The sequence below is a fragment of the Pezoporus wallicus genome, unplaced genomic scaffold (assembly GCF_028554395.1).
Source record: "Pezoporus wallicus isolate ANWC-B61680 ecotype Strahan unplaced genomic scaffold, APGP_CSIRO_Pwel_v1 scaffold_7107, whole genome shotgun sequence".
NCBI classification, from domain to species: domain Eukaryota; kingdom Metazoa; phylum Chordata; class Aves; order Psittaciformes; family Psittacidae; genus Pezoporus; species Pezoporus wallicus.
Genome location: NW_026642114.1, coordinates 3,371,055 through 3,394,218, shown reverse-complemented (window position 1 = coordinate 3,394,218; position 23,164 = coordinate 3,371,055). Strand labels below are relative to the sequence as shown.

The 23,164-nt window shown below is 40.9% G+C and overlaps 2 protein-coding genes and 1 long non-coding RNA gene across 8 annotated transcripts in view; 2 read left to right on the top strand and 1 right to left on the bottom strand.

The window, feature by feature from the left end:
- RABGAP1L (RAB GTPase activating protein 1 like) overlaps positions 1–9,330 on the top strand; it is a 221,024-nt gene extending 211,694 nt beyond the window's left edge. For 5 of the 6 annotated variants that reach the window (XM_057427332.1, XM_057427335.1, XM_057427336.1 and 2 more), the window contains 6 exons: positions 1,924–2,034; positions 4,439–4,543; positions 5,769–5,852; positions 6,314–6,385; positions 7,754–7,951; positions 8,276–9,330. In XM_057427332.1, coding sequence (XP_057283315.1) covers positions 1,924–2,034; positions 4,439–4,543; positions 5,769–5,852; positions 6,314–6,385; positions 7,754–7,951; positions 8,276–8,431 — 726 coding nt within the window. In that variant the 3' untranslated portion in view covers positions 8,432–9,330. The remainder of the gene's footprint in view (positions 1–1,923; positions 2,035–4,438; positions 4,544–5,768; positions 5,853–6,313; positions 6,386–7,753; positions 7,952–8,275) is intronic. The other variant, XM_057427333.1, reaches the window with a different exon arrangement.
- Positions 9,331–13,095: 3,765 nt separating this feature from the next.
- LOC130608907 (uncharacterized) lies at positions 13,096–14,165 on the bottom strand. Its single transcript, XR_008974667.1, has 2 exons — positions 13,618–14,165; positions 13,096–13,224 (listed from the first exon to the last, which is right to left on the bottom strand). It is a non-coding gene; the product is annotated as an uncharacterized LOC130608907 (long non-coding RNA).
- A 2,469-nt stretch (positions 14,166–16,634) lies between these two features.
- On the top strand, positions 16,635–22,646 carry CACYBP (calcyclin binding protein). The gene is made up of 6 exons (XM_057427120.1): positions 16,635–16,765; positions 17,186–17,378; positions 18,069–18,165; positions 18,740–18,839; positions 20,131–20,225; positions 22,038–22,646. The coding sequence occupies exons 1-6, from the start codon at positions 16,745–16,747 to the stop codon at positions 22,195–22,197; spliced, it is 666 nt and encodes a 221-aa protein (XP_057283103.1). The 5' UTR covers positions 16,635–16,744; the 3' UTR covers positions 22,198–22,646.
- Positions 22,647–23,164: the final 518 nt, after the last annotated feature.

The following is a 23,164-nucleotide window of genomic DNA, read 5'->3' as shown; positions in this document are numbered from 1 at the left end:
CAAAACAAGTTATTTAAAGTATGGTCTTTTGGAAAGGAAACAAACATACTTTCCTGTACAGGGCAGTGCATAGTCTAGTTACACAATAGGGTCACATTAAGGAGTATTTGTAGAGGTTCTGCTTCCTGGCACAGGGGAAGCTCCCACACAGAAGAGACCTTTTTTTAGCATCCTCTTAAGAGTTGTAGTTGTCTTTTTTTGTTAAAGAGAAGTCTGCAAAATCTTCTTGTAACAGAAACAAAAATTGCAGTTTCATGTTGGTGAGTTTGGAAATTAAAAATATCTGAGCAGGAGGAAGTGAAGACACGTCATTAATGTGCTTATGCAAAGAAATCACATTTTGTAGGAAGGCATTCACTGAACAACTCTTGTAAATTTTTTTGCTGTCTTAAGTGCTGATATATATTCACTGTTTTGTCTTGGAGAATATAAGCACAGGTCCTTTCTGTAGTCTCAGCATGTAGGTTATTTATTGTTTTTCCACCTGTGAGTTTCCATAGGAACTTGGTATTTCTCTTTGAGTTTCCATAGCACACAGATTGCCTTTACAGTCTCTTTTAGTTTGAAAGATAGGGAGTAATTGTGTGACTGAAGGCCAGCACATTTTTTGCTCTCTTAAAATCCATTTGAGGAGGGCACCTCTATTTGTCCCACCTGGCTGTGTTCTTCCAAAGATGAATATCACTCCCTACAACTACCTGAAAGGAGGATGGAGCGAGAAGGCGGCTGGTTTCTTTTCCTGAGTAGCAGGTGATAGGACAAGAGGTAACAGCCTCAAGTTGTGCCAGGGGAGGTTTAGGTTGGATATTAGGAAAAATTTCTTCACCAAAAGGGTGATCAGGTACTGGAACAGGCTTCCCAGGGAAGTGATGGAATCACCATCCCTGGAAGTGGTCAGAACATGAGTAGATGAGGCCCTTAGTGACGTGGTTTAGTGGTGGACTTGGCAGTCTTGACATAAAGGTTGGACTTGATGATGTTAAAGGTCTTTTCCAACCTAGTTGATTCTGTCATTCTGTAACACACAAACATCTTTTTAATATGATTCCATTTCTCAGCCCTAGAAGAGCAATAACTGAAACCGATTTTTAGAAACAAGAATCACTACTGCTCATTCTCCTGTGTATTTACCTTCTCTAATTGTGCTCTCTGTAGTCATTTCTGCCTGTGCAGAGTGGGTAAGGAGTGCAGTGTGACAAGAACCAGGGCCCGCAGTCTTGAAGTCTTTCATTTTGTGTTCCATGTTTTGCCCACCAAGCAGGTTGTGGGCCTGTGCTCAGGGAGTGAGGCCACGTCTCCATCTGGCATTTGTTCTCAGCAGGTATCCTGCAAAACATGCACTGTTATCCTGGCGCATGTTGCAGAGAAAGTGCACAAATGGTGATGATACAGATTATATGAGCTGTAGGGAGTTCCCTGCTAAATACTCTTCTTTACTGTCTTACGGAAGATGGGAAGTTGGCACTACATCATATACAAAATGTACTGGTTTTATGGATTTCTGCAGACAGAAATTTGTATAAAGGAGCAGGACAGCTTTACTTTCAATTGGAAACATTATGATGAGTATCTGTTATTTGGTCCCTGTTCACTACTGCTGGGTGGGATTTTATCTGCCTAATTTCTTTTGATAACGAGTAAGCAGAAACCAAGTGCTTTTGCAGAGAGGACTGTTTACTTTTGACAGAGAAACCCTACAGTCAGTGTGTCACTTACGCGACACAAACACAACCATTGGGATGTAAGTGGAATAGCTGCATTTGCACTGCTGGCTTAATTCACTGTTGTTTCCCAGAGCAGCAGTCCTGTCTTAATGTGCACTCTTGCCTTCTCAGTGTTTTACACACACAATATATTCACTTATTGCTCTTTAATATTGATAAAGACTAACTTCTTTTTCTGGTTGTTCCTTTCTTTCTGCAGAGGGAAAACCGCAGGCTCCAAGAAGCAAGCATGCGGCTGGAGCAGGAGAATGATGACCTTGCCCATGAGCTTGTAACAAGCAAAATTGCCTTACGGAATGACCTGGACCAGGTAATGCTAACAAAGATGGGTCCCAGCTCAGGCTTGGCAACACCATTTTTAGGAGCCCTGCTTTGTGCTCAAGTGAAAGCGTGAATGCAACATTGAAAGTATAATTATTTGTGCCTGTATTTTCCTGACAACCTCACTCCCAGTTGCAGTCAGAAGGCTGGATTTCCACATGTGTGCAACTGTAGGTATTTACGGTGCTGCCTTGCCAACACTGACTTCATCTGCTCTGTTGTGGATTGTTTTAGAAAATTTAAGCCATAACTTTTACTCAGATACCAAAGAATGAATATTTACTTGTAAAAGTTATCACACCGTCCTCAAAAGACTATCTTCAAGGGAAGCTGCCTTGCAGAATGCCTACCACCTCATGTGGATCTGTTTTTCACAGCAGTTTTAGTACAGTCAGCAAAATTCAGAGACAAGAAAGTGGTACGGCACCAAAAACTGGAAGGGCTTCTTGGGTGTTCTTTGATAACTGCTTTTGTTTCCTGTGAAGACTGGAATGTGAAGGGCAGCAGCATTCAGAGCCCTTTATCTCAGAGAACTATAAATTCAACCCTCCTCTTTCTAGAGTGTTTTATGTACCGTTGTTAAATGCTGTAACAGCTATTACTAAGATACTCAATACAGGAGGGCCATACTCCAGCATACCCCATGATTAGTCCCTTGCTCAGTGAGGGCTCTAGTACCTTTTATAAGGTAAAAATCTTTTCCTGCAAGGGCCTCTCAATTTAATTTCCCATAATTATTTGGCTTTCTTTATCTAGCCTCGGAATTGTCAACATCACTAACCACAGTTGTGCAATGTGTATTTCTGTTTAGGCAAATCCTTGATAGTGAAGCTATGCTGATTTGGATCCATGTGATTCAAAAGACATGAGCTGTCTTGAACACAGGCAGAGATGCGCTTTGCATGATGGAGTGGGCGATCTTGTGTAAAGGCCAAAGGCAATGTGTTGGGGTGCTCTATTTTCCCTGGGAACAGCTGTACATAAAGCAGCTTTAGATCTGCTGCTGCCCATGCTTTTTTAATTCCCTCAAGTATTATGACTGCCAAGCACATACCTTTGCCAGTTCTATTTCGTGCTGTCCTGCATTTTAGCAGTCTTTCTGTAGATGAGTGGCTCCGTGAAGTTTTCCCACACCCTGCCTCGGTTCCCTGACACTGAAAGAAAAGCTTTGTGCTCCTGCACTCCTGATCTGCAAGGACAGGTTATACTGTACACCATTGCGGATGCTTGGAGAACTTGGAATGAACACATAAAGGGAGGAAAGATTTGTAGTTCCCTCAAAGTGTATCTTAAACAGGTCTTTCACCAAAAATATCCTTGTAATCTCCAAGTTCTTTTGTTCTAAGATGCCAATCTTAACACTTTTCTGTTCTTTCACTGCTTGTTTTCCTTTCTCCCACACAGCGATATACACGCTAATGCAGGAAACCTCAATCGACCTCTTCACTCAGGGCCCAGGTGCAGCTGCTTCTGCTACCCAGTCACCACTAACAAACACCCTCATTAATAATTAACACTGTAGCCAATAGATAACTTAATACCACCTCCAGTGGTAGAAAACCAAACTGCAACTCAAGAGACAGGTTCTGCACTGTTACTTGTTTCCAATGCCGTTTTCCCACTTGTAGTGTCAGCAGACTAAGCACTATTCGAGCACAGCCATTGCCTACTGTAGCACCTAGTTACTGAACAGCAGGGGTGGTGCAATGCAGTGTGTATCTCCTAGCTGGGGAGCCCAACAGAATATAAACAGGTACTGAGAAATACATTTCTCTTGTGGTGATTGGTGAGAATAGTGCTTACAAAACCAAAGCATTCCCACTATCTTCCACCATGAGCCTGGCCACTCAAAGAAAGGAGAAAATTCATATTCTGCAGTAGACAGTATCAAGTTTCTGCAGGTTTCAGTTACTTGCATTGATAACCTGGTTTATCTGGTGGTCCTGTTGGTCTCTTTTATACTTGTCTCCACCCAGATGCTTTGTAAGGTACAGTGCAGGCAACTAATGTTTTCCACGGTATCTTACAGATATAAAAATGGAATGAGTTATCTGAAGTTACACAGGAGCTAAATCATGCTGCCGTCGCTTAGATTAATATTGTTCCCAACAAAAATATTCTATACATCATGGTTTGTATTAGGGTTGTATTAAAACATAGTATCTCTGGTTATTTGCCATCTGGGCTTAGGTAAGCATGTGGCGAAAGGGCCCTTTCGCCCAGTTGTTGAAACACAGTGAAATAACTTAGAAGATGGCTATTTGAAAAAGGAATTTCATATAATAGGCTAGGTGAGTCATCAGAGGTCAGGAAAAGGCAGTGCTAGAATCTGAATCAATACATTTGTATTGGCACAGATAATGTCTGATTTACACTAGCTTTTCTAATTCTAGGCTGAAGACAAAGCAGATGTTTTGAACAAGGAACTTCTCCTGACCAAACAGAAGCTAGTGGAGACTGAGGAGGAGAAACGGAAGCAGGAAGAAGAAACTGCTCAGGTAATGCATTCTCCAACTTTTCTCATTTAACAAGGAAATGCAAGCAAAGGATATGGAGAAAAGCATGAATGTGTTGTAATAGTAGAAAGGATTTTGTCTTCAAAATGCAGTCACAACTAAAAAATTACAGTGCCAGGGTAATTAGTTTTTTTTAAGTTTGGTTTTCAGTATTTTCTTTAATTGAGCTTAGAATGTTCAGTTTTCCAAACCTCATCCTCTTCCCAGTATTGTAATCCTTTTCACTGGTGGCGAGCAATCGCAACTAAGGAGACATGATCAGACCACTTTTAATGATCTAAACAAGAAGCTGGAGGAGTTGTTGCCTTAACAAGAGGCTGTTCTGGATTCTGCTGCTGGTTCACTGAAATAAGCTGTGGATGTTTTTGCCTGAAGCTAGAACCAACAGTGAAACAAAGCTCAGGGTTGGGAGAATTTTGTGGACTAGACCTGGCCTCATATTTTCTGACATGTTCAATCTTCGTTTTTCAATTCTATGTATCTACCACAGTGCTGAATACTGACACACAAAAGTATATGTCAAAAGTGATACCCTGATTTTTGTTTTTGCTGTTTGACAACAGTGACTACAACAATCAAATGACAATTTTTTGTGTCTCCTTAAATGGAGGTTGGGAGGTTCTCCGCTATAATAAGGCAGTGGAAGCCTTTTCCTACTGAAAGGCCTCTCAAGATTTAGTGGTTCTGAACAATGGAGGAATGAGTTAACTGTAGTGCAAATGTAGTGCACAGACCAAGCCAGATCTTCTTCTCCCGTTATGGAGATCAGAGTGGTAATGCTGAGATTCTTCTTCCTATTCCATCTCCAAACAAACAAACAATCTGTCTGCCTACACTTGCTCTAACAGTGTGCAGAAAACAAAACCAAAATCAGTAAAACCCACTTAATAGTAACACTCTTGCTTTGTGTTCTGTGGATCATGCTGTACCACCATTTAATGCAGAGGAAGAATAACCCTACAAGAGAAGTCAGGATATACTGTATCACAGTATAGTCTTTCTAGTTGTAACTGAATATAATACTTATTTGTGTACTGAGTAAATCAGACACTTATATGAAAAAGTGGAAGTTGTAAGAAGAACTGGAATTTGGTAAGGAGCAGCTGCAGAATTGCTGTAAACACAGCCAGACTTTGAGAGAATGATCTGATGACATTTTGAAAACTTCTTTCAGTGTACTGTGTAACTTCTCTCCTTCAATTCCTAGCTGAAGGAGGTCTTCAGGAAGCAGCTAGAGAAGGCAGAATCTGAGATCAAGAAAACCACAGCCATTATTGCAGAGTATAAACAGGTACTGTTCTAGAGACACTTTTTCCTATTTCTTCTTTCAACCTGATGTGAAAGCTGAATTTTCAGAGTAGCAGATCTCAGCCTTTATGTTACACTACCTTTCAGGCTTTCAGAGAGCAAGTGCTGTAATCCGTCATAAATCTTTTTGTGGTTTTCCTAATAGTCTCATAATTTAGGGAATCAGGCAGAACCTGTCTTTCAGCTAATTTTAGTACTACAGGGTGAATGCTTCTTTACTCTGTGACATAATGCAGTATAAACATTATAAACTAATTCATCTATAACATGTTTGTGTTCAGGTTCTGTATTGAATACTGTCATTTTTTTTTCAGTCTCATTATTAGCAACAGCCTCTGAGTGAGGCAACATTTAAGAAATGTTGGTTCTAACAAAAATGAAAAAAACATGGGTTACATTTTAGTACAGTAGACATTAGCTAAGAGACTGCTTTCTCTGCTCCAGATTTGTTCCCAGCTGAGTACCAGGCTGGAAAAACAACAAGCGGCCAGTAAAGATGAACTGGAAGTTGTGAAGGTGAGAATGACGCCTCTACATATGAGGTTTTTCTAACACAAGTACTGCTAAATACCAGTGACACAGAATAAGACACTAATTGAAATTTAATGTTACAACAAACAGGATTGTCCACCTACCTGCACTGATAGCCCACAGGCATTTTAGATCAGATTCAAACAATAAAAAGGTTAATTTCCTTTCACGGTTCTTTATCTTATATCAGCAGCGCAGAACTCTGAACCTGAACTGCATGTAGTACTTGGTTTTTCTTTTTCCTGTTGAAATACACACTTCTGGCAAAAAAATGCAGAGAGACAGTATTTACTTGGATGTTTTAAATAATAATAATAAAAGGTTCTCTAGAAGAGAAAACATGCTGCTTCTCTTGTGTGCCCAGTGGAGGGATCAGAATTGGCCGAACTGGACAATTTGGGTTTCTGTAATTTAAGCAAAGTTGTTTAAGTAACTTGGCATAGCTTGAGCCATCCCCAGAATTGCCCTAGCAGTTCCTCACCCTTCTCTAAAGCCCCTTACTAGGAACATTTGCACTAGAGATAAATATTTCCTGATCATGTATCCCTCTGCTTTGTCACTATGGAGTAGGCAGAATTGTTTTCACTCTGGTTTAGCTTCTAGTTGTTTCTTTGGTACTCAAGTTGAACCTGATTTGTGCCTTTTTAGTGACCTTTTTATGTTACTGGTAAAAAAAGTAATTCCAGGATTGATGTTCCTATAATCTGCTGAAGTAGCTCGATACCCTGTTTCAGTTTGTGCGAGCCAGGCCAGCTGTGCTCCATCTTTAGCTATGAGTAACTGGTTGACCTCTCCAGGTAGCACGAGAACATTACTGTTGTGTCACTGGCAGGTGTCACTGGCAGAAAGGGGCATCCCCTAAGATGCTGAACAAACACCTGCAGGACAGTACTGGCCCATGCAGTGAGCACAGCAGCTTGCTTTCTTCTGGAAATATGGAAAAGCTACCTGGCTTTCTTTAAAGTATCACAATTTGTATTAATTTATTCAAGTACTTTTATGGAAGATGAAAAGTTTCTGGAGTGCGATTTCCTCTTCTGAATTCTGCTGGCATAAATACTGCAAAATATTACAAAGCTTTGGTAGCAAGAGGGTTTGAGTATTTCTAATCTAGGAGGCAAAGTCTCTGTGCTTAGAGCATGCTAAGTAGATTTTAAGAAATTTTATACTGTTAATATGCCCTGGAAATTGTTCATGAACTTCTCAAATTCTTTCCATGTCATGTGTGAAAACTGCAATACTAGATAGTTCAAGATTACTGACACAAAGGCAGTCTAACGTAAAAATGGCTCTTCCAGGAAGTACAGCAACTCCTAAAATATGCATTAAAGATGAGCTTTCTGGGTATTTCAGGGTAAAGTGATGGCCTGCAAACACTGCAGTGAGATTTTCAGTAAGGAAGGGGCACTGAAGCTGCCTACTGTAAGCATGGAGAATAAGGGCATAGAAATGGATGATGAAAAGGATGCACTGAAGAAGCAGCTGAGGGAGATGGAACTCGAACTTGCACAGACCAAACTGCAACTTGTGGAAGCTAAGTGCAAAATTCAGGTATGTGAAATCCAAGTACAGCCAGGCTGTGTCCTCAACCTTGTTATGCTCAGTACAAAATAATTCTAAATTGTGCAAAAAATTGTTCCAAAAGGGAACGTACACCCATTCTGCAGTGTATCTGTGAACTTCAAGAACGACTTTGACTTGAAATGAGATTTTTATATCTAAATATCTTCTGCTGTTTCTGCAATTTCAATCTGCCTTCTCTCCCCAGTGCCTGGGAGGTTGCAAGGAAGTGCTGGATTGCAGGGACTGAGTTTGAAGATGCTTTGTTGTTAATTACCTGGGTTTTGATCAGTTCTGACTATTCTGCTTTTGTAGGAGCTGGAGCACCAGAGAGGAGCCCTTATGAATGAAATCCAAGCTGCCAAAAACTCTTGGTTTAGCAAAACCCTGAACTCTATCAAAACGGCAACAGGCACACAGCCACCACAGCAGTCTCAGCCGTCCCTGCCACCGAAAGAGAGCAGTACATAGTTCCCGACAGACCCCAAACAAGAGCACAAAGAACAACACAGCTGAACCCTGGAGGATTCTTCCAGTGGTCTCTCCTCTTGGAGAAAGGACAAAAGGCAGGAGTGCAGGCTTGAAGTGAAATTCTTCGGTGTTTTTCATTCATTCTGATGTGACCGTTTTCAGAGGGGGGAAAAATAATTCCTGGTTTATGTTGAATTCTTACTTCCCAAACTGCCTTGCTGAAAGCCACGTGTAATACCTTCATACTTTTACACTTTATTTTATATGACTAGATGTTAAATAAATACTTCAAAACTAGGTCTTTAATACACAACTAATTATTCAAAATTATTTTTATCTTGCATAGAAGGTTTTTTCCTCTGGAGGAAGAGAGAGAATGGAAAATGTAAAGTACTGAAGCATAATCTCTTCATAGAAAGCACAGTGTCATAATCACCAGTGTGTGTGCCGGTGTCTTAGGATAGCTTACACCCTGGGACCATCTCAGAAGTTTATCGCAGTGACTGTGTCCTGCAGAGAAGCACTTTTTGTAAAGCTTAGGCCATAGCAAAGATAGTCTTGTGCTCTCTTGGCACAATTGTTTATGAGCTTCCCTGATAAGTTCTTAGTTCTGATTGTTTTTTTTCTTCAGAAATGCAAGTAGTGCAGTTCCTTGTAGCACTGTTGTGTGAAGGCTATTGACAACTGAACTGGAATTTAACATAAAGTTATCTAGTTCCCTTTTTATTTTTAGTTTATACTACAGTTTGCAAGAAATAATTCTTTCCACTGGGATAAAGGGAAAATTGTTCAGCGTTTATTTGATTTTTTTGCCCTGAAGCAGAGTGAAGACCTTGCATAGGTTAGACCTTTCGTATATCCTGTGAAATAAGGGGTAGGTTTTATGAGTAACAGTAATGGGTCTATATTCAAATTCTGAATTTGACACAGAAATGAGGTCTCAAAAAAAAAAAACAACCCCAAAATGTTTATGCTGCACTGATAAGACACTGCAGTGTCAAGATCTGTTTGCTACTTAGGAAATGCTGTGTTGGTATTACTTATTTTTATAAACACAAACATTTTCAAGTGGAATACAAAACCTAGACTTTCCCATGGGGCAGACTTCTCTGATGATTCCCAAACTTACCTGGTTGTTTTTTAGCTCTTAAGGTAAGAAAATCCAAAAGCATTTGTTTTGACTGAACATAAAGTGTTTATAGAAATACTTATTTCATGTAAAATTAAACTATTGCTTGAACTGATGGAGTATTTTTTTAATTATATCTGTCATGTCTAAAGAAGGTCTTGCAGGTAAATATCACTGCTGGACTAAAGATTGTGTATTAATTGTTCCATTTTCAGAATTGTTCCAGGGACATTAGTTCTGTTTTTTTTTTTTAACTCTAAGTAATGCCATATCTTGTCAGTTTTGTACAATAAAATTTAATGATACCCATCTTGTGCTTTGTTGTCAAGCATAATTCTGAATTATTTTAAACAGGGTAGTATAAATATTACCTGTGCCAAAGGAATGATTCTGAAAGGCAGTCAGCAGTTTGAAGTAGAGATCAAAATAGAATCACTACCTGGACACAATCCTGCAATGAAATTTTCTCTTTTAAGGGTAAGGGGCTAAAAAAATTAATATTTGAAAATGTACCTGCAAGAACAGTGATTATCTGGAACCATTAATGTAGTGAGGAAAAAAAGGGGTGAAAACGCAAAACGAATTTCTTTTGCAAATATGAACAAAGATCTTTTTCCCTGGTCACTTTCTTGCTAATGATATTTGCATAAATATTTCTGTTCTCATAACTGTCTAAGCCTAGCATTAGTCATTCATTTACCAGTTCCACTTCACGCTCAAAATGAACTGCATAATAAATATGAAGTGACATTTAAGAATACTTGGTGAACATCTGATTGTTACATTTGAGAGTACTGTGCCGATGAGTGACACTGATGGTTTGACAAGTGTCCAAATTTCTCATTTATTTTAAATCATTCTTAAAAGTGAATTTAAAACCTTGATTGAAAATGTGCAGTAATAATAAAAAAATAAATGGGTAAGACTGTGATTCCCTGAGCAGATGACTTAACGTAACAGCTCACTTCTGCTCAAAGAACTCACCACTCCAACTCCCTGTTGTACAGTCATGTCCCTTGTCCTTGTTATGGCACTTAACTAGAGACGATTAAAACCAACCAAACAAAAAAAGGTGTGGGGTGGATTTTTCCCCTTTTGGTTAGTCTTTTGACACATTAATGAGTTAAATAATCTCAAAGGGTGCAATGACTGCAAGTGGATTGTGGGAGTGGGACTTCCCCAGTTCAGCAAAAAAAGAACTGTTAAATAAGCTCACCATGTCCCATGGAACTCACTTTGACACAACATCATCTTTCTCTTTGTAGCTGCTCTCTGACTTTGGAAGTTGAGTTTCTGTGACAAAAATATGTTTGCTACCTGCTAGCCAGGATTTCAAAACCTTGTAGAATGGAAGCTGGCTTACATCAGCAAAAACAGTTTCTGAGGGCAACAGCTGCGTTATCACTCTTGGCAGTGACATAAAAGCAAAGAACTGCTTTCACCTTCCATCTATAGTCCCAAAGTAGCGTTTGTAGCAGTGGTATTTGGAAGAGTAGTATTTACATGGAAAATGAGTCTTCTCAAAACTACTGAAAGAATAATAAACTAACTCTATGGCATTATCTTGATGAATAAGCAGTTATATTCAGAAACAAGGAAAGAAGCAAGACTGCAGGATTAAACCAGGCAAGCTAAAATTCTGCCTGCTGACTATATATGCTATAGGGAAACTTAGCTTCCTGTGAGAAAAACAAATACGGGGTTTAATTAGCCCTTTTCAGCAGCGTGTGACAGAGTTATGTGCACATGTATGCCAGACCAGCTGATCAGTCAGGGATGGCTGGCTTGTTGTTCAGATTTTTAGCAGAAAACATCATCAAAGTCTCACTGAAACTCTTTTTTTTTTGTGTGGCACTGGAACAGCTAACATGGCTTGTAAGTCTGCAGTGATTAATATTTCTTTTCCTAAGTCAGTATTAAACTATGTATCCACATCAAACTTACATTAAAAGTAATTTGAATTTTATAAATATATGTGTGGAACTAAATCTTATTTTTTAATTTTATTGAGAATGCACAGTTCTCAATAAAGTCTTTACTTTGATTGGGGTTAAACCTCCAAAGAATTTTTTTAGTACAACTGTTTTATCTTGTTGGATTCTAATCTGTTCCTGATATGCCCAATGTGCGGGGAGAGGGGAGAGTACTTTTTTCAGTTTAAAAAGCAATTGTTTTTACTTTGACTGTAACACTTTACAGGAGAAATGAAGCAAGGCTGTTTTAGTTACATGGTACCTCTGTGAACTCATTTTGTATTATCTTTGTGAATCAAACTTAATATTCTAAAGTAATAGGACGTATTTCACTTAAAAATTCCAAATGTACCCCAGAGAAAATAACAATAAAATAGAAAATATCATGTGTGCTGTTAATCCAAGAAACTGCAAAATCTCCGAGGTCCGTATGCATTAAAGTTCAGTAAAACCAGTCTTGGGAGACAGCTGTGTAATCAGTACTGCCAACTGACAAACTCATCCTTGTCCTGCCCATTAATTAGTATATAATTTGCTACAGCTAAGTTACATTGCTTACATAGGTAAGCAATGTTTTTCTTCTTTGTTGGACATTTTAAAGGACTTCTCTTAGTTGGCTCTTAAAATTTAAGCTAGATGCTTTTATCTGTGCCATTGTGTTAAAAACAACTCAAAAAGTCATTTACAAGAGAAGGAGATAGAAAGTCAAAAACAAGAATTCAGCCCCTCAACAGAGCATGAAGTATCCCATTGACTTTAGAGTCACAATGCCATTGACCTTGAGTACATAAAAATCTGAATTTACTGTCACTGAAGTATCACAACCTGGAAGCTACATAAGTCATGCTTTCTCCACAGGATAAAGGTAGGGCTGTTCCCTATCTTTTGTTAAGTAGTTGCACTGAAATCCATGGAACTACTTATATGTGTGGGAAAACTATACCTCTTATTTTGATTTACTGCTAGACTCAGGGATAATTGGCATACTTCTACATGATCTGATAAGCCTAAATACCTTTGGCACTGAAAACAGACACACTTCTGATGTTACGATGCTAGTTTTCTTCCAACTGCTAGAGAGAAAACCTTAGTATGTGTTATTGTCTGAATGTGAACATCAGGGCAGAGATGTTTCCCTCAAGACTGGGGACTGTTCTGAGTGACAAGCACACCTATTACAGCTGAACCCTGCAGAATGGGCTGCTGTGCAAACAGCTGGCTGCACTAGACAGGTAATGCTGTGTACACCCAAGGCACTGCTGTGAGTTAACACAGCACCGGTCGTCACGTTGTTCTTGCAAGCACAAAGGCTTGAACTATATTATTTTCCTGTCTATTTTGCTAATATCTTACTGGGAGCTGTCCTGTTACCTCTTTCTAAGTAATAATACTGAGGGGAGGCACAATGAAGCGCTCAAGTTTGGATCTTTCAAGTTAGGTGGGGTGTACATCACAGCAGCCTTTAGAACAGAGCTGATCCATAGATGGGGTTTGGGAAATTCAAAGAATTTGCAGCAGGATGAATAATGCTCAGCATTAATCAAGATCCCACCTTACCCAAGTCAGAAGTTTACATAATTTATTTCAGTATCATGTCTTAACATGTAAAGGTTAATCCTCCAGGAATACAGGGTTCTCCACTTCTGGATTCCAACTGCTTTGCTACTGAATGTATTTCATGCTATTTTTACCTGAAAAAGACAAAAAGATATGGGTAGAGAATTAGGACATTACTTCCTTTTATTTTCTGATTCAGTGGGACTTGCTTTTATTTAACCTGTGAAGGAATATATATGTATCTTTGGAAAACTATATCGTATATATAGAATACTATATAGGAAACTGAATCACAAGGGGATAAATACATCAAAAGGATTTGGTGTCATAAATTTCATTTATGATTTGATACCACCAGAATCCTGGGCTGTACTAATTTCCTTCCAGTTTCTCTTATTTTTGTATTTTATATAATACATGGATGGTACTACCAATGCAAATGAGAGCAAACATTCTCAGATTTTTCTCCAGATCCCAATCCCCCCCCTTCCAGTAATCCCTGGGTTTGCACTGCTGCCCATACCAACCTGTGCCAGGAGCTCTCTTGAGCTTTGGGAACTACTGCTTTCCCATGGAAGATTTTCTGGCTTCTCTGAACTGGGAAAAGCTGACATGTGAATGCAGAAAAGAGTCTAATCAGGCATGGTCCAAATCCCTCAGTGCCTGCCATTCAAGATGAATTCACTTTAGCACATTGAAACCAGAGAGCAGCTTCAAAGCTCTGGCTCCATTACAATGAAGTTTTCTAGATCTGGAGCTGCATTTGTCATCTGTGTGTGTCCCAGTTTGCAAATCCTAAAGAGTTAGGAAAGAAGAGCATGACAGCGACATCAGACTTTTAACTGAGAACAACTCCATACTACCAGTACTTGTGCAACAAATCCACGTATTATATAAAGTATAATATGGAAATATAAGTGTAATGCTTGGTATTAAAAGTGCAATTCAATGTACATGGTCACAACAAATGTTTACTTTTTTAATTGTTACAGAATTGTTTGGATTGGTACCTTGTTATCATTGTGTGAACAATGCCTTGTAAAATAAATGGAAATGCATACAAAATGGGAATAAGGTGCTTCAATCTGTTTGTAATAATAAACTGCTGCTGTGCTAGGGTTTTTTATACAGGTCGCTCAAGGTGGTCATTTCTAAGCAGCCCTATTAGACTTGGCAGACTAGCTGTCAAAAATGTGTGCTACACAGCCAGTTCTAACCCGTTCATTAGGACGATGTACTCATTCCCAAGGGGTCTCCTGTTCAAGTCTGACATACAGGCGCCATGCCAGAGAGCTAATGGGTCACCCTGGCCCTCCACTTCAAACTCTAGCCTGAGGTTGCCAGCCCAGAGAATGCGCTGGTAAATAAGCTTTTCTTGAAGGTCACTGATACACAGCCATGGTGCAACAGGAGCCACTGTTAAGGACGTCATGATTCCCTGGAGTACACAAGAAAAATACGAAAGTGAGCCATGAGGCAGCATGCTTATCGGAAGGGTCATAGGGAGCACAAGGACACGGCAAGAAATTGAAAACTGACTCCTAACAGAGAAACATGGCTGAACAAGAACAGGGCAGACCAGAATTTACAGCCGTCAAAAGTATTCAAATGCTTTATAAAACCATTTTCCATGTGAGCAATTGCTGCAGGGTTTCTTTTTTATTAATTAAGATCAACAGCCATTATTCCCTGGTAACTGGAAAGGCACACAGCACTTCAGGGGAAGATACAAAGGCAAAGAGAGAGAAAAGCTGAAGATTAAATTTACCAGACATAACATTTGGTATTGTTTTACCTCCACATCACTATCCAAGGACTGTTTTCATCAGCTGCTATCAATTCCTGCAGACAGAAGCGGAAGGCTACTACTTGCTAGACAAAAGGCCACAGGCCTTTCAACACCCTCTCAGATGCTTCCATCCCCACCCCTTCCCCAAGCTGAAGAGCACTGAAGACCACTCTGCACTGTATTTTCTTTGCCAGAGAGACCAGACCAGGATCTTTCAGCCGAGTTTCAGTACTCCTACTTACTCTAACCTAGCTCCTTTTCTCCTTCCGGATGCAGGATCTTTTCTGATTCTTCTCCAAGAGAAGCCCTGCCACTGTGCTCTTTGTACAGGTGCACCCAAGATGACAACCTGTTTTTGTCAGGCTGTCTTCTGTTTCCAGCCAGGGGAGGATGCAGATGCTACTACAGCTTTATGCAAAGGGGAGCCATGTGGAACCTGTTTTTACAATGCAACAGACAACTCTTCCATGTGGAAGCTGCCACGCAAGTGGAAGTGCCACAGGCATGGAAATGCTCCTAAGGAAACAACATAAGCACTGGTTTTAAAAAAATATCAAGAAAGAAGCAAATTACAGGCTCTCTTACCAATGCATTTATGTATTAGCAAAACCATTTTCTCCTCTAAACAGAAATTAAATTAGAAAGCAATACCAGTTTAAATTCTAAACCTATGAGCACTCAATCAGGCCACAACTAAGAGTGGAGAAACTACAAAACCAGTATCTAGAAAAAAACCCACATAACGTTTTTTCTTGTCCTGGTGACTGCTCAACAAAGATCACAAGGAAACAATTTCTGAATAAGCAACTGCCTTTAACCAATAAAGTGACCACACCACAGAAGTAAATTCCAGTTGACCATACTGTATTTTCCATATAGAATCAACTGGCCCAGCTTCAAATGCTGGACAAGCTGAAGTCCTGTGGAAATTACAACCAACCACAGAGTTAGTTATGCAGATCTTTCCTGGTCCTTTCTCAAGTGCAAATCATGAAGCACTGGACCAGAGGGTTATAATAAACCCTTCTGGACAACGTCTGTTAAAACTGATTTGCGGAACGCAGACTTGAACGTAAGTCCTTGGCTTCAGGTTTGCTATTAATCTTTACAAATTAATTCTTGGATATTCACTTCAGAAAAGTTAACAATCTAAGGCCATAAATCAGCAAATTAGGTGTCATTCCTCAGTTGGGTAAAACAGATGTTAGAACTGGCACTTTCAGAGAAATCTACTTTTTAAATGCTGAAGGGCTGTATTCTGCCTTGGGTTCCATTGCTTATAAAAGATATCTGGAGACAAATCCATTGCTTATAAAAGACATGTGGAGACAAATGCTGACACCCCCACTTCCCTACTTGCTGAAAGACTGACGCAATTTGTTTGGGGTTTTTCTTTTTTAGTTTTGGGGTTTTTTTCCTCCTGTGTGAAATTTCAAGGTCCGACTGGCACCTGGGGATGCAGAAACTCGTTTTTTCTGTTGCCCAGGACGCTGAGGTAACGGTGGTGAGAAGCACCCCGCTATATTTTTACCTTGACCAACTGCAACCGAGGGTGCGGTGCTCGGGCAGATCGTGCCGATCCTCCCCTAAAGCAGTTACCATTGCGCTCGCTCAGCGGCCCGGCCCCTCCGCCGCGACGGGAAGGAAGGGGTCCTTCCGAGCGGCGCCCCTCAGCGACCGCCTCCCGACCCGGGACGCGCCGCGGCCACCGCCAGGGGCGCTCCCTGCGGGCGGCGCGAGCAGAGCGGCGGCATTGCGTCACTTCCGCGGCGCGCTCGGGGCTCGCGCGGTGAGTGGGCGGGGCGGGAGGCCGGAAGGTTCCAGAGGGGCCGTGGGCGCTGCTGCCGGGGGCTGCCGCACGCGACATGGCTGCAGCGCGCGAGGAGGTGAGCCCCCCCCAGCGTGTCCCGGGGCTCTGACAGGAACCGGCGCGGGGGGCGGTAGAGCGGCTGCTGCGGGGAGCCGGGGGGGCGGCCGGCCGGGAGGGAGGGAGCTCTCGGGTTGGGTGTCTGCTGGGCGCTGCGGGTGTGCACACCGAGATGGTGCTGCGCACTTAGAGCGCGAACCAGAACCCTCTGTGGGTTTCTCTGGGCTTTATAATGGGTGGAAGGTTAAACCTTCAAACGTGTAGTGGCCGAGAAAGTAGAACGCGAGCGGGAGTGAGGAATCGGTGGCTTCACGGTTAGAAGGAAATGAAACGGCTGCATCTGGGAAATCTGAAACTCCTCACTGAAAGAGGTCGGCCGTGAACCGAGAGTACAGGTATCCGTATCTAATACGCACGTGTGATCCTCTTTTTACACCAGTTACTGAAAGATTTGGAAGAAGTAAAAGAATTGCTTACAAAGGCCACGAGGAAGCGGGTTCGTGATGTCCTGATGACAGAGAAACACAAGCTAGAGCTAGAAATCAAGAATCAGCCTCCACCGAAGCCAAAAGATGCAGTGGAGGAAGAAAAGATGTCACTGGGAGGGTACACGGTGAAAATAAACAATTATGGTAGGCTTGTTTTTCTGAACACTTTACTGGAGCTCCACCGTCTCTGACGAGAAGGCATGACAGCATTAGTGTGACTTACAGTGGCCACTTAGCATTATAAAGAAGGCTTCTTAAGTGATTATTTCATATTGGAAACCCCACTGAAAATGCTTCCACATGCCTCGTATGCTGTCCCAGCCACAGGGTGTACTAGTTCTGTTTGTGTGATAGTAGGGGTGGGATGCGTTAAGGATCCCTGGCATGTACCTACTAGTATTTTTCGTTGCCCAGTGCTTAGCAGGAATGAGTGAGCTTTAGCTTTTCTGCCTGCCATGTAAGTGAAAGGAGAGGTAATTGCTCAAGATACTTGTCCTGCAGGGAGTAGGGGAAAAAGTGGGTCAAGGAAACTGCAGTAGAAGCAGACAGCTGCCTCTGACTCCCTCTCACAGACAGGGTTACTCTCCTCTGTCTGAGCTGGTAAGTATGTTTTGCTCAGAATTTGCAGGAATTAGGGAATAGGGCTATGTGTGAGGACCTCTTTTTACTGTCACATTATTCCCAAATAATTTATGTCTTTCCCTTATCTCTCTGAAGATTATTTTGGTAAGGCAGAGATCCTGCAAATTGCTAGGGGACTTTGAGGGAGCTGGAATGAAATGCACACAGGTCATGGAGGAAAGGTAGAACTTAATCTATTTTTTCCAATTGCAGGTTGGGATCAGTCAGATAAGTTTATTAAGATTTACATCTCTTTAAATGGAGTCCAGAAGCTTCCAGCTGAGAATGTGCAGGTGAATTTCACAGAGAGGTGAGTTCACCTTGTTGCACCACACAGCACAGGAAAGCATGGGTGAAGAACATCATTTGAAATGCAGGGATGCATTGAGTGCTGTTCTGGATCAGCCCTTACTCCCCACCTGCTTTTTTTTTTTTTACCCCTGAGGGGTATTAGCTTTTATTACCACTTAGCACTATGTAAGTGTAGCTTTCCTGAGAGGGTATCAGGATATTTTCATTGTACAAATGCTTGTTGCATCTCATCACACTTGCCAGGGTATGCAATGTTAGCCCTGTTTTTTGATGGTAACAGAATGGAAGTGTACATGAAATAAATCTGCCTTTACAAGGTTGTAGGAGTTCAGTGAGGTAGAATGAACCCCCTGAAGGTCTCAGTTTGTCGGCAAGTCTGGATAGGTCAGTTTAAATCCACAGTATTAAATCCAACTGAAGATTTGAAAGCCCTGGGAAGAAAGTAATTCAAGCCTGTTGATACGCTTTCTCAAGGAATATGCCTGATGTATTTTTTGACGTTGTTTTTGGTGGCAAGGCTCAGTAGTTTTGCAGTGATTGCAATATTTGTGACCTCTGTTTTCTGGTCCCAGGTCGTTTGATCTGCTAGTGAAGAATCTGAATGGGAAGAACTACACCATGACCTTCAACAACCTCCTGAAACCCATCTCTGTGGAAGGCAGCTCTAGAAAGGTCAGTGCACATCATCTGTTAAGAGATACCTGGGTCCTTCACAAAGTACCATATTCATTGCCTGACTAGTTCAAGAGACTCAGTGCTAACCTTCAGTCCCTCTCTCTGTCTGTAAAATTTCTTCCCTGTGAATGTGATTCTTCTTAAATTCTAATTGTCATAACTGTGGAATTATTCTCTGGAATCCATGGCCTCCTATTTGAGTAGATCATGTCTAGCTATGGTACACTTTTTTAAATACCTGTCCAACAGGATTTCAGAAACAAGCAGAAAATTCCACTAAATATCCATTTATATCCTCTGCTTTTAAATACCTCAGAGGAATTCTTTGCAATTTTAAGGTCTAAGAGACTTTTCAGGAGACCCAAATCTTGGGAAGCTTAAATAGGCTTAACACCTAAAACAAAGTCTGAAACCTCTCTGCCTTTGTTAAGGGTGTGTTGTTCTGGCACTGAACACTGGCAACATTTTACTGCCAATTGCTGCAACGTGGGGGCACTGTCCATACTCTGAAACTTGTACCATCTTTCCAGGCTTAGGAATGTGTCAGATACTTTTGTCTGCGTTCTGCACAGTTGTGTGCTGCAGTTAGAGACATCAGTTTGTGAAGAAATTATGGTTCAGTTGGAAATTGCCCTAAAACTAGGACAGTGTGAAATTAAAACAAATAAATGAGTGATGCTCTGGTATTTTATTTATTTTCTTTTTTGGCATAGAATTGAGCAGTAGTCACATACTTGCTAAACTAAACTAAAGGTCTGGCAGATTCTTGTCCACTGTGGCATGCAGGAGTTATTTGTGAAATTTAGGTTAGGGTTGCAATTAAACAGGCTTTGCTTGTAACTGGCAAGCATACTGCAAGATTAAGCAATGCCCTAAAACTAATTTCTTATCCTTGGAGAAATAAACTGGGGGAGTCTCTACCTGAACTTGGTATTCTTAGAGAAGTCTAGTAAATATAGCTGTCCTTTACCTGACAGTCCTGGGTACTTTTAGCATCCTGAGAATCACTAAATGGTGTTTCTGCAGCACTATAATGTTCTTCTGTATTGGTACTATAGTTCTGTACTAGTAGTATATTAATCATGGCATTTAAAGTGTCTACAGTGAGGTTAATACTTTACACCTCGAAGCTCAGTGCATGCTGTAATTTCCTACGTGCTACATAACGATAGCTGAGGTAAATGCTTCAGAAATCTACGAAGATGGAAAGGTTTATGCTCTAAACTAACTTTATTCATTGTGGTTGCGACTAGCATTCTGAATTCATGTCTTGCTCTTCACCATGCAGATAAAGACAGACATGGTCCTTGTGATGTGTAGGAAGAAGCGGGAGGAAAAATGGGAATGTCTCACTCAAGTGGAAAAAGAAAGCAAAGAGAAAGAGTAAGTGTCTTTTCAACCCTCCATCTTGTTTTCCATCTCTTGTTCTCCGACTTGTTTGGGGACTGCCAGGAGAGCAGATCTGTGCTACACTGACACTGCAGTCAGGTAGTGAAAATTGCTGTTTTGGGGGACAAGCCCCTGAGATGCTTGAGAATCATTAAGTTGAGATTTTCTTGCTATCAGTAGGACTGTAAGTGCAGGAGATACACTTTCAGTAGCTGCTTGCCACTTTTCTACTGTTTTATTGCTAATGATGAAGTCTGCATCACAGGAAGTACCCAAGATAGACCTGCAGAATGTTAATCAACCAATTAAAAATTCTCTTATTTGATGGCTGCATTCATTGCAAAAATGCTCTAGTGAGGTTGACTTTTTTTAGGTTAAGTGCATATGGTATAGAAATGCAGATACAATACTTTCAGCTGCTGGTCGAAATACTATTTTGCCACCTGTGTGTGAAGCGCCTGCACAAAAAATCCCAGCGTACTTTTGACAAAACAGGCTTCTGCTTACCTAGGTCATTACACAAAGTCTCAAGCTAATTTGTATCACTTCAAATGCTTGGGGGCAGCCCTACAAGCAGCTTAGATACTGGATGTATAAGCATGGTAAATTATGGCACGAAACACCTGAGGACAAAAGATGGTTATATATATATATGTGTGTGTGTGTGCGTCTATATAAGTAGTGTATCATGTAACAATTCTGTATTGTTTCTTGGTTTTTTGGTTTTGTTTTTGTTGTTTTTTTTTTTCACAATACCACACACATTTTCTTATCAGAAGCAGCATGGAAAAATTGACTTTCAAGAAAGTTATGCCTGCCAATGTCTATTAATTTTATATCTGTTTATAGAATGATTGGCTAAAACTGATGAGTCCTAACTAACCATACATGAATTTAGAGCAAAACTACCTTCCCCTCTTGACAGACATCACTGGAGATTAAGAGATGGTAACTTGAATACTAATGCAGGTTGTTGGAGGGACAGGCTCATTTTGTTAAACCTGTATCTTGTGCAGAGAAGTCCTCCACACTACCCAGCCTGTCATGATCAGTATTGCCACCCTGTTCAGCACTGGGGATTTGGAGCATGGTAAATAAGTGGCTTCAGAAATGCTTCCAAGACTGGTTTGGGGAGCTCGCTCCCTCTGCTGACCTATTTTGATCTGCATGTTTTTCACATAGCCTGCAGCTGCACTAGTAACTACTTATGGGACTTTAGAAAACAGGATAGAGACAGGCAAGTTTGCCAGAGGGAGCATAGGCTTATGATAAGGGGCATGTCATACCCAGGTGCTTACCATGTGGGTGACACTGTAAGCTGGCTTCTTGAGAAAGTTCCTTTGAAATGCAATGTGTTAAAAATGAGACAGTGAACCTCTGGAGATAATCTGAAAAACGGGAAGTGGAAAATGCCTTCTGGGATGTGAATGTGGTCACAATTCTATTTTTGTTCCCTTGTCACATAACACCACAGACAGATATTGGTCTTTATGTGTCTGTTGCATTCTACTCCTACTTCCTAAAATTAATTTAGGGTGGTGCTTCCAGGGTCATGTTTACTGCAAAATGCTTCCCATCATCCTTAGTGGGACAGCTCTAGGTATACTTCTCAACTTGCATGTAATTTAAGGGTACTCTTTAGGATTCTCCCTACTTGGAAGCTGACTGAGACTGTCAGGTTCTGAAGAGTTTGCCAGAGGAAAATCCTTGCTGTTACCGGGATGTTTCAAACAAATGCTAGTGTTTAATTTTTTTGCACAGAATTGTTAGGTATATGTGATCTTCTCGTATGTGTTTGTCTTGCAGGAAGGCTGCCTATGACACCTCAGACCCTAGTGAAGGGCTTATGAACCTTTTAAAAAAGATGTATGCAGAAGGGGATGATGAAATGAAGCGCACCATCAACAAGGCCTGGGTTGAAAGCAGAGAAAAACAATCCAAAGGGGACATGCCAATGGATATTTGAAAATACTCTAAGGGCCGCCTTAATCACTGATCTTCCATGTGAGACATGCTATGCTGCAAAGATCATTGTTTATACAACCTTCTTCCAAGCAAAGACAGTCATTTTCCATTTCAGGTTGGAGAAAATACTTAAATAAAATAGCTTATAAAGCATTTCCTTCAGTCAAGTGGTTCACCATTTCCTGAAGAGTGGAGCATAGGTATATTCTTACACTTCCTTGAAAAAGCCTCTCAGATGAGTGGAGAGTGGTGAAACAGAACAGAATGTAAAAGTGTGGGTTTTGTTTTTTTTTTTTTTTAATGAGATGTAGTGTGTATGTTGAACTGTAAACCACATCACAAAGGGAGAGATGCTGAAGAAAAGTAGAACCACTGTCTCAAACACTTGACAGTTAAGCAGAAACAATACGGTGTTAATCCTGTGACATTAAAATTACTCTCAGAAATTAATGACTGCTGTTTAACCTCTTGTGAATTTTTAAAGAACAGCTCTTCAGTGGGTGCCTATGTTGTTGGCCTCCTTGAGGGGTCTTTGAAGTGGCATCAGTCACAGGAGAGCAGTAAGCAGCTGATGCTGGCCACTGAGCTTGCCCTGGCTTTAGTGATATATGAGGACAAGAGAGACAAGCTACACTTTATCCTATAAAATTTCAAGTATTTTAAGGTAATGGAGTAGTAAATATATTGAGATAGCTTACACTCCCAAATCTGACTCCACTAGGGCTGATGGGCTGCTGTCAGTTTGCTGCACGTGTGCCTTCCATCTGCTTGTAGTACAGGTGTACTTGGCCTGTTCACTGCAGCCTCTCAGCCCCAGTGTGAGGGAGGGGGACAGAGCAGCCATTTCCCCTTCATTGCCCTGCTTTGAAGAAGAGTACAGGGCAAACATGAGCTTAGCAGCAGGCTTGTTCTTATTGTTTCCTTCCTGCATCCTTCTCATGTGTCTCCCAAGGACAGATCTGTTTGAT

What these genes read in the sequence shown, in the direction of transcription:
- CACYBP (XM_057427120.1), top strand. Translation starts at nt 16,745, where the DNA reads ATGGCTGCAGCGCGCGAGGAG. An exon ending in CAGGTGAATTTCACAGAGAG is followed by an intron (nt 18,166 to 18,739) that starts GTGAGTTCACCT and finishes TTCTGGTCCCAG; the next exon opens with GTCGTTTGATCTGCTAGTGA. An exon ending in AAAGAAAGCAAAGAGAAAGA is followed by an intron (nt 20,226 to 22,037) that starts GTAAGTGTCTTT and finishes TTTGTCTTGCAG; the next exon opens with GAAGGCTGCCTATGACACCT.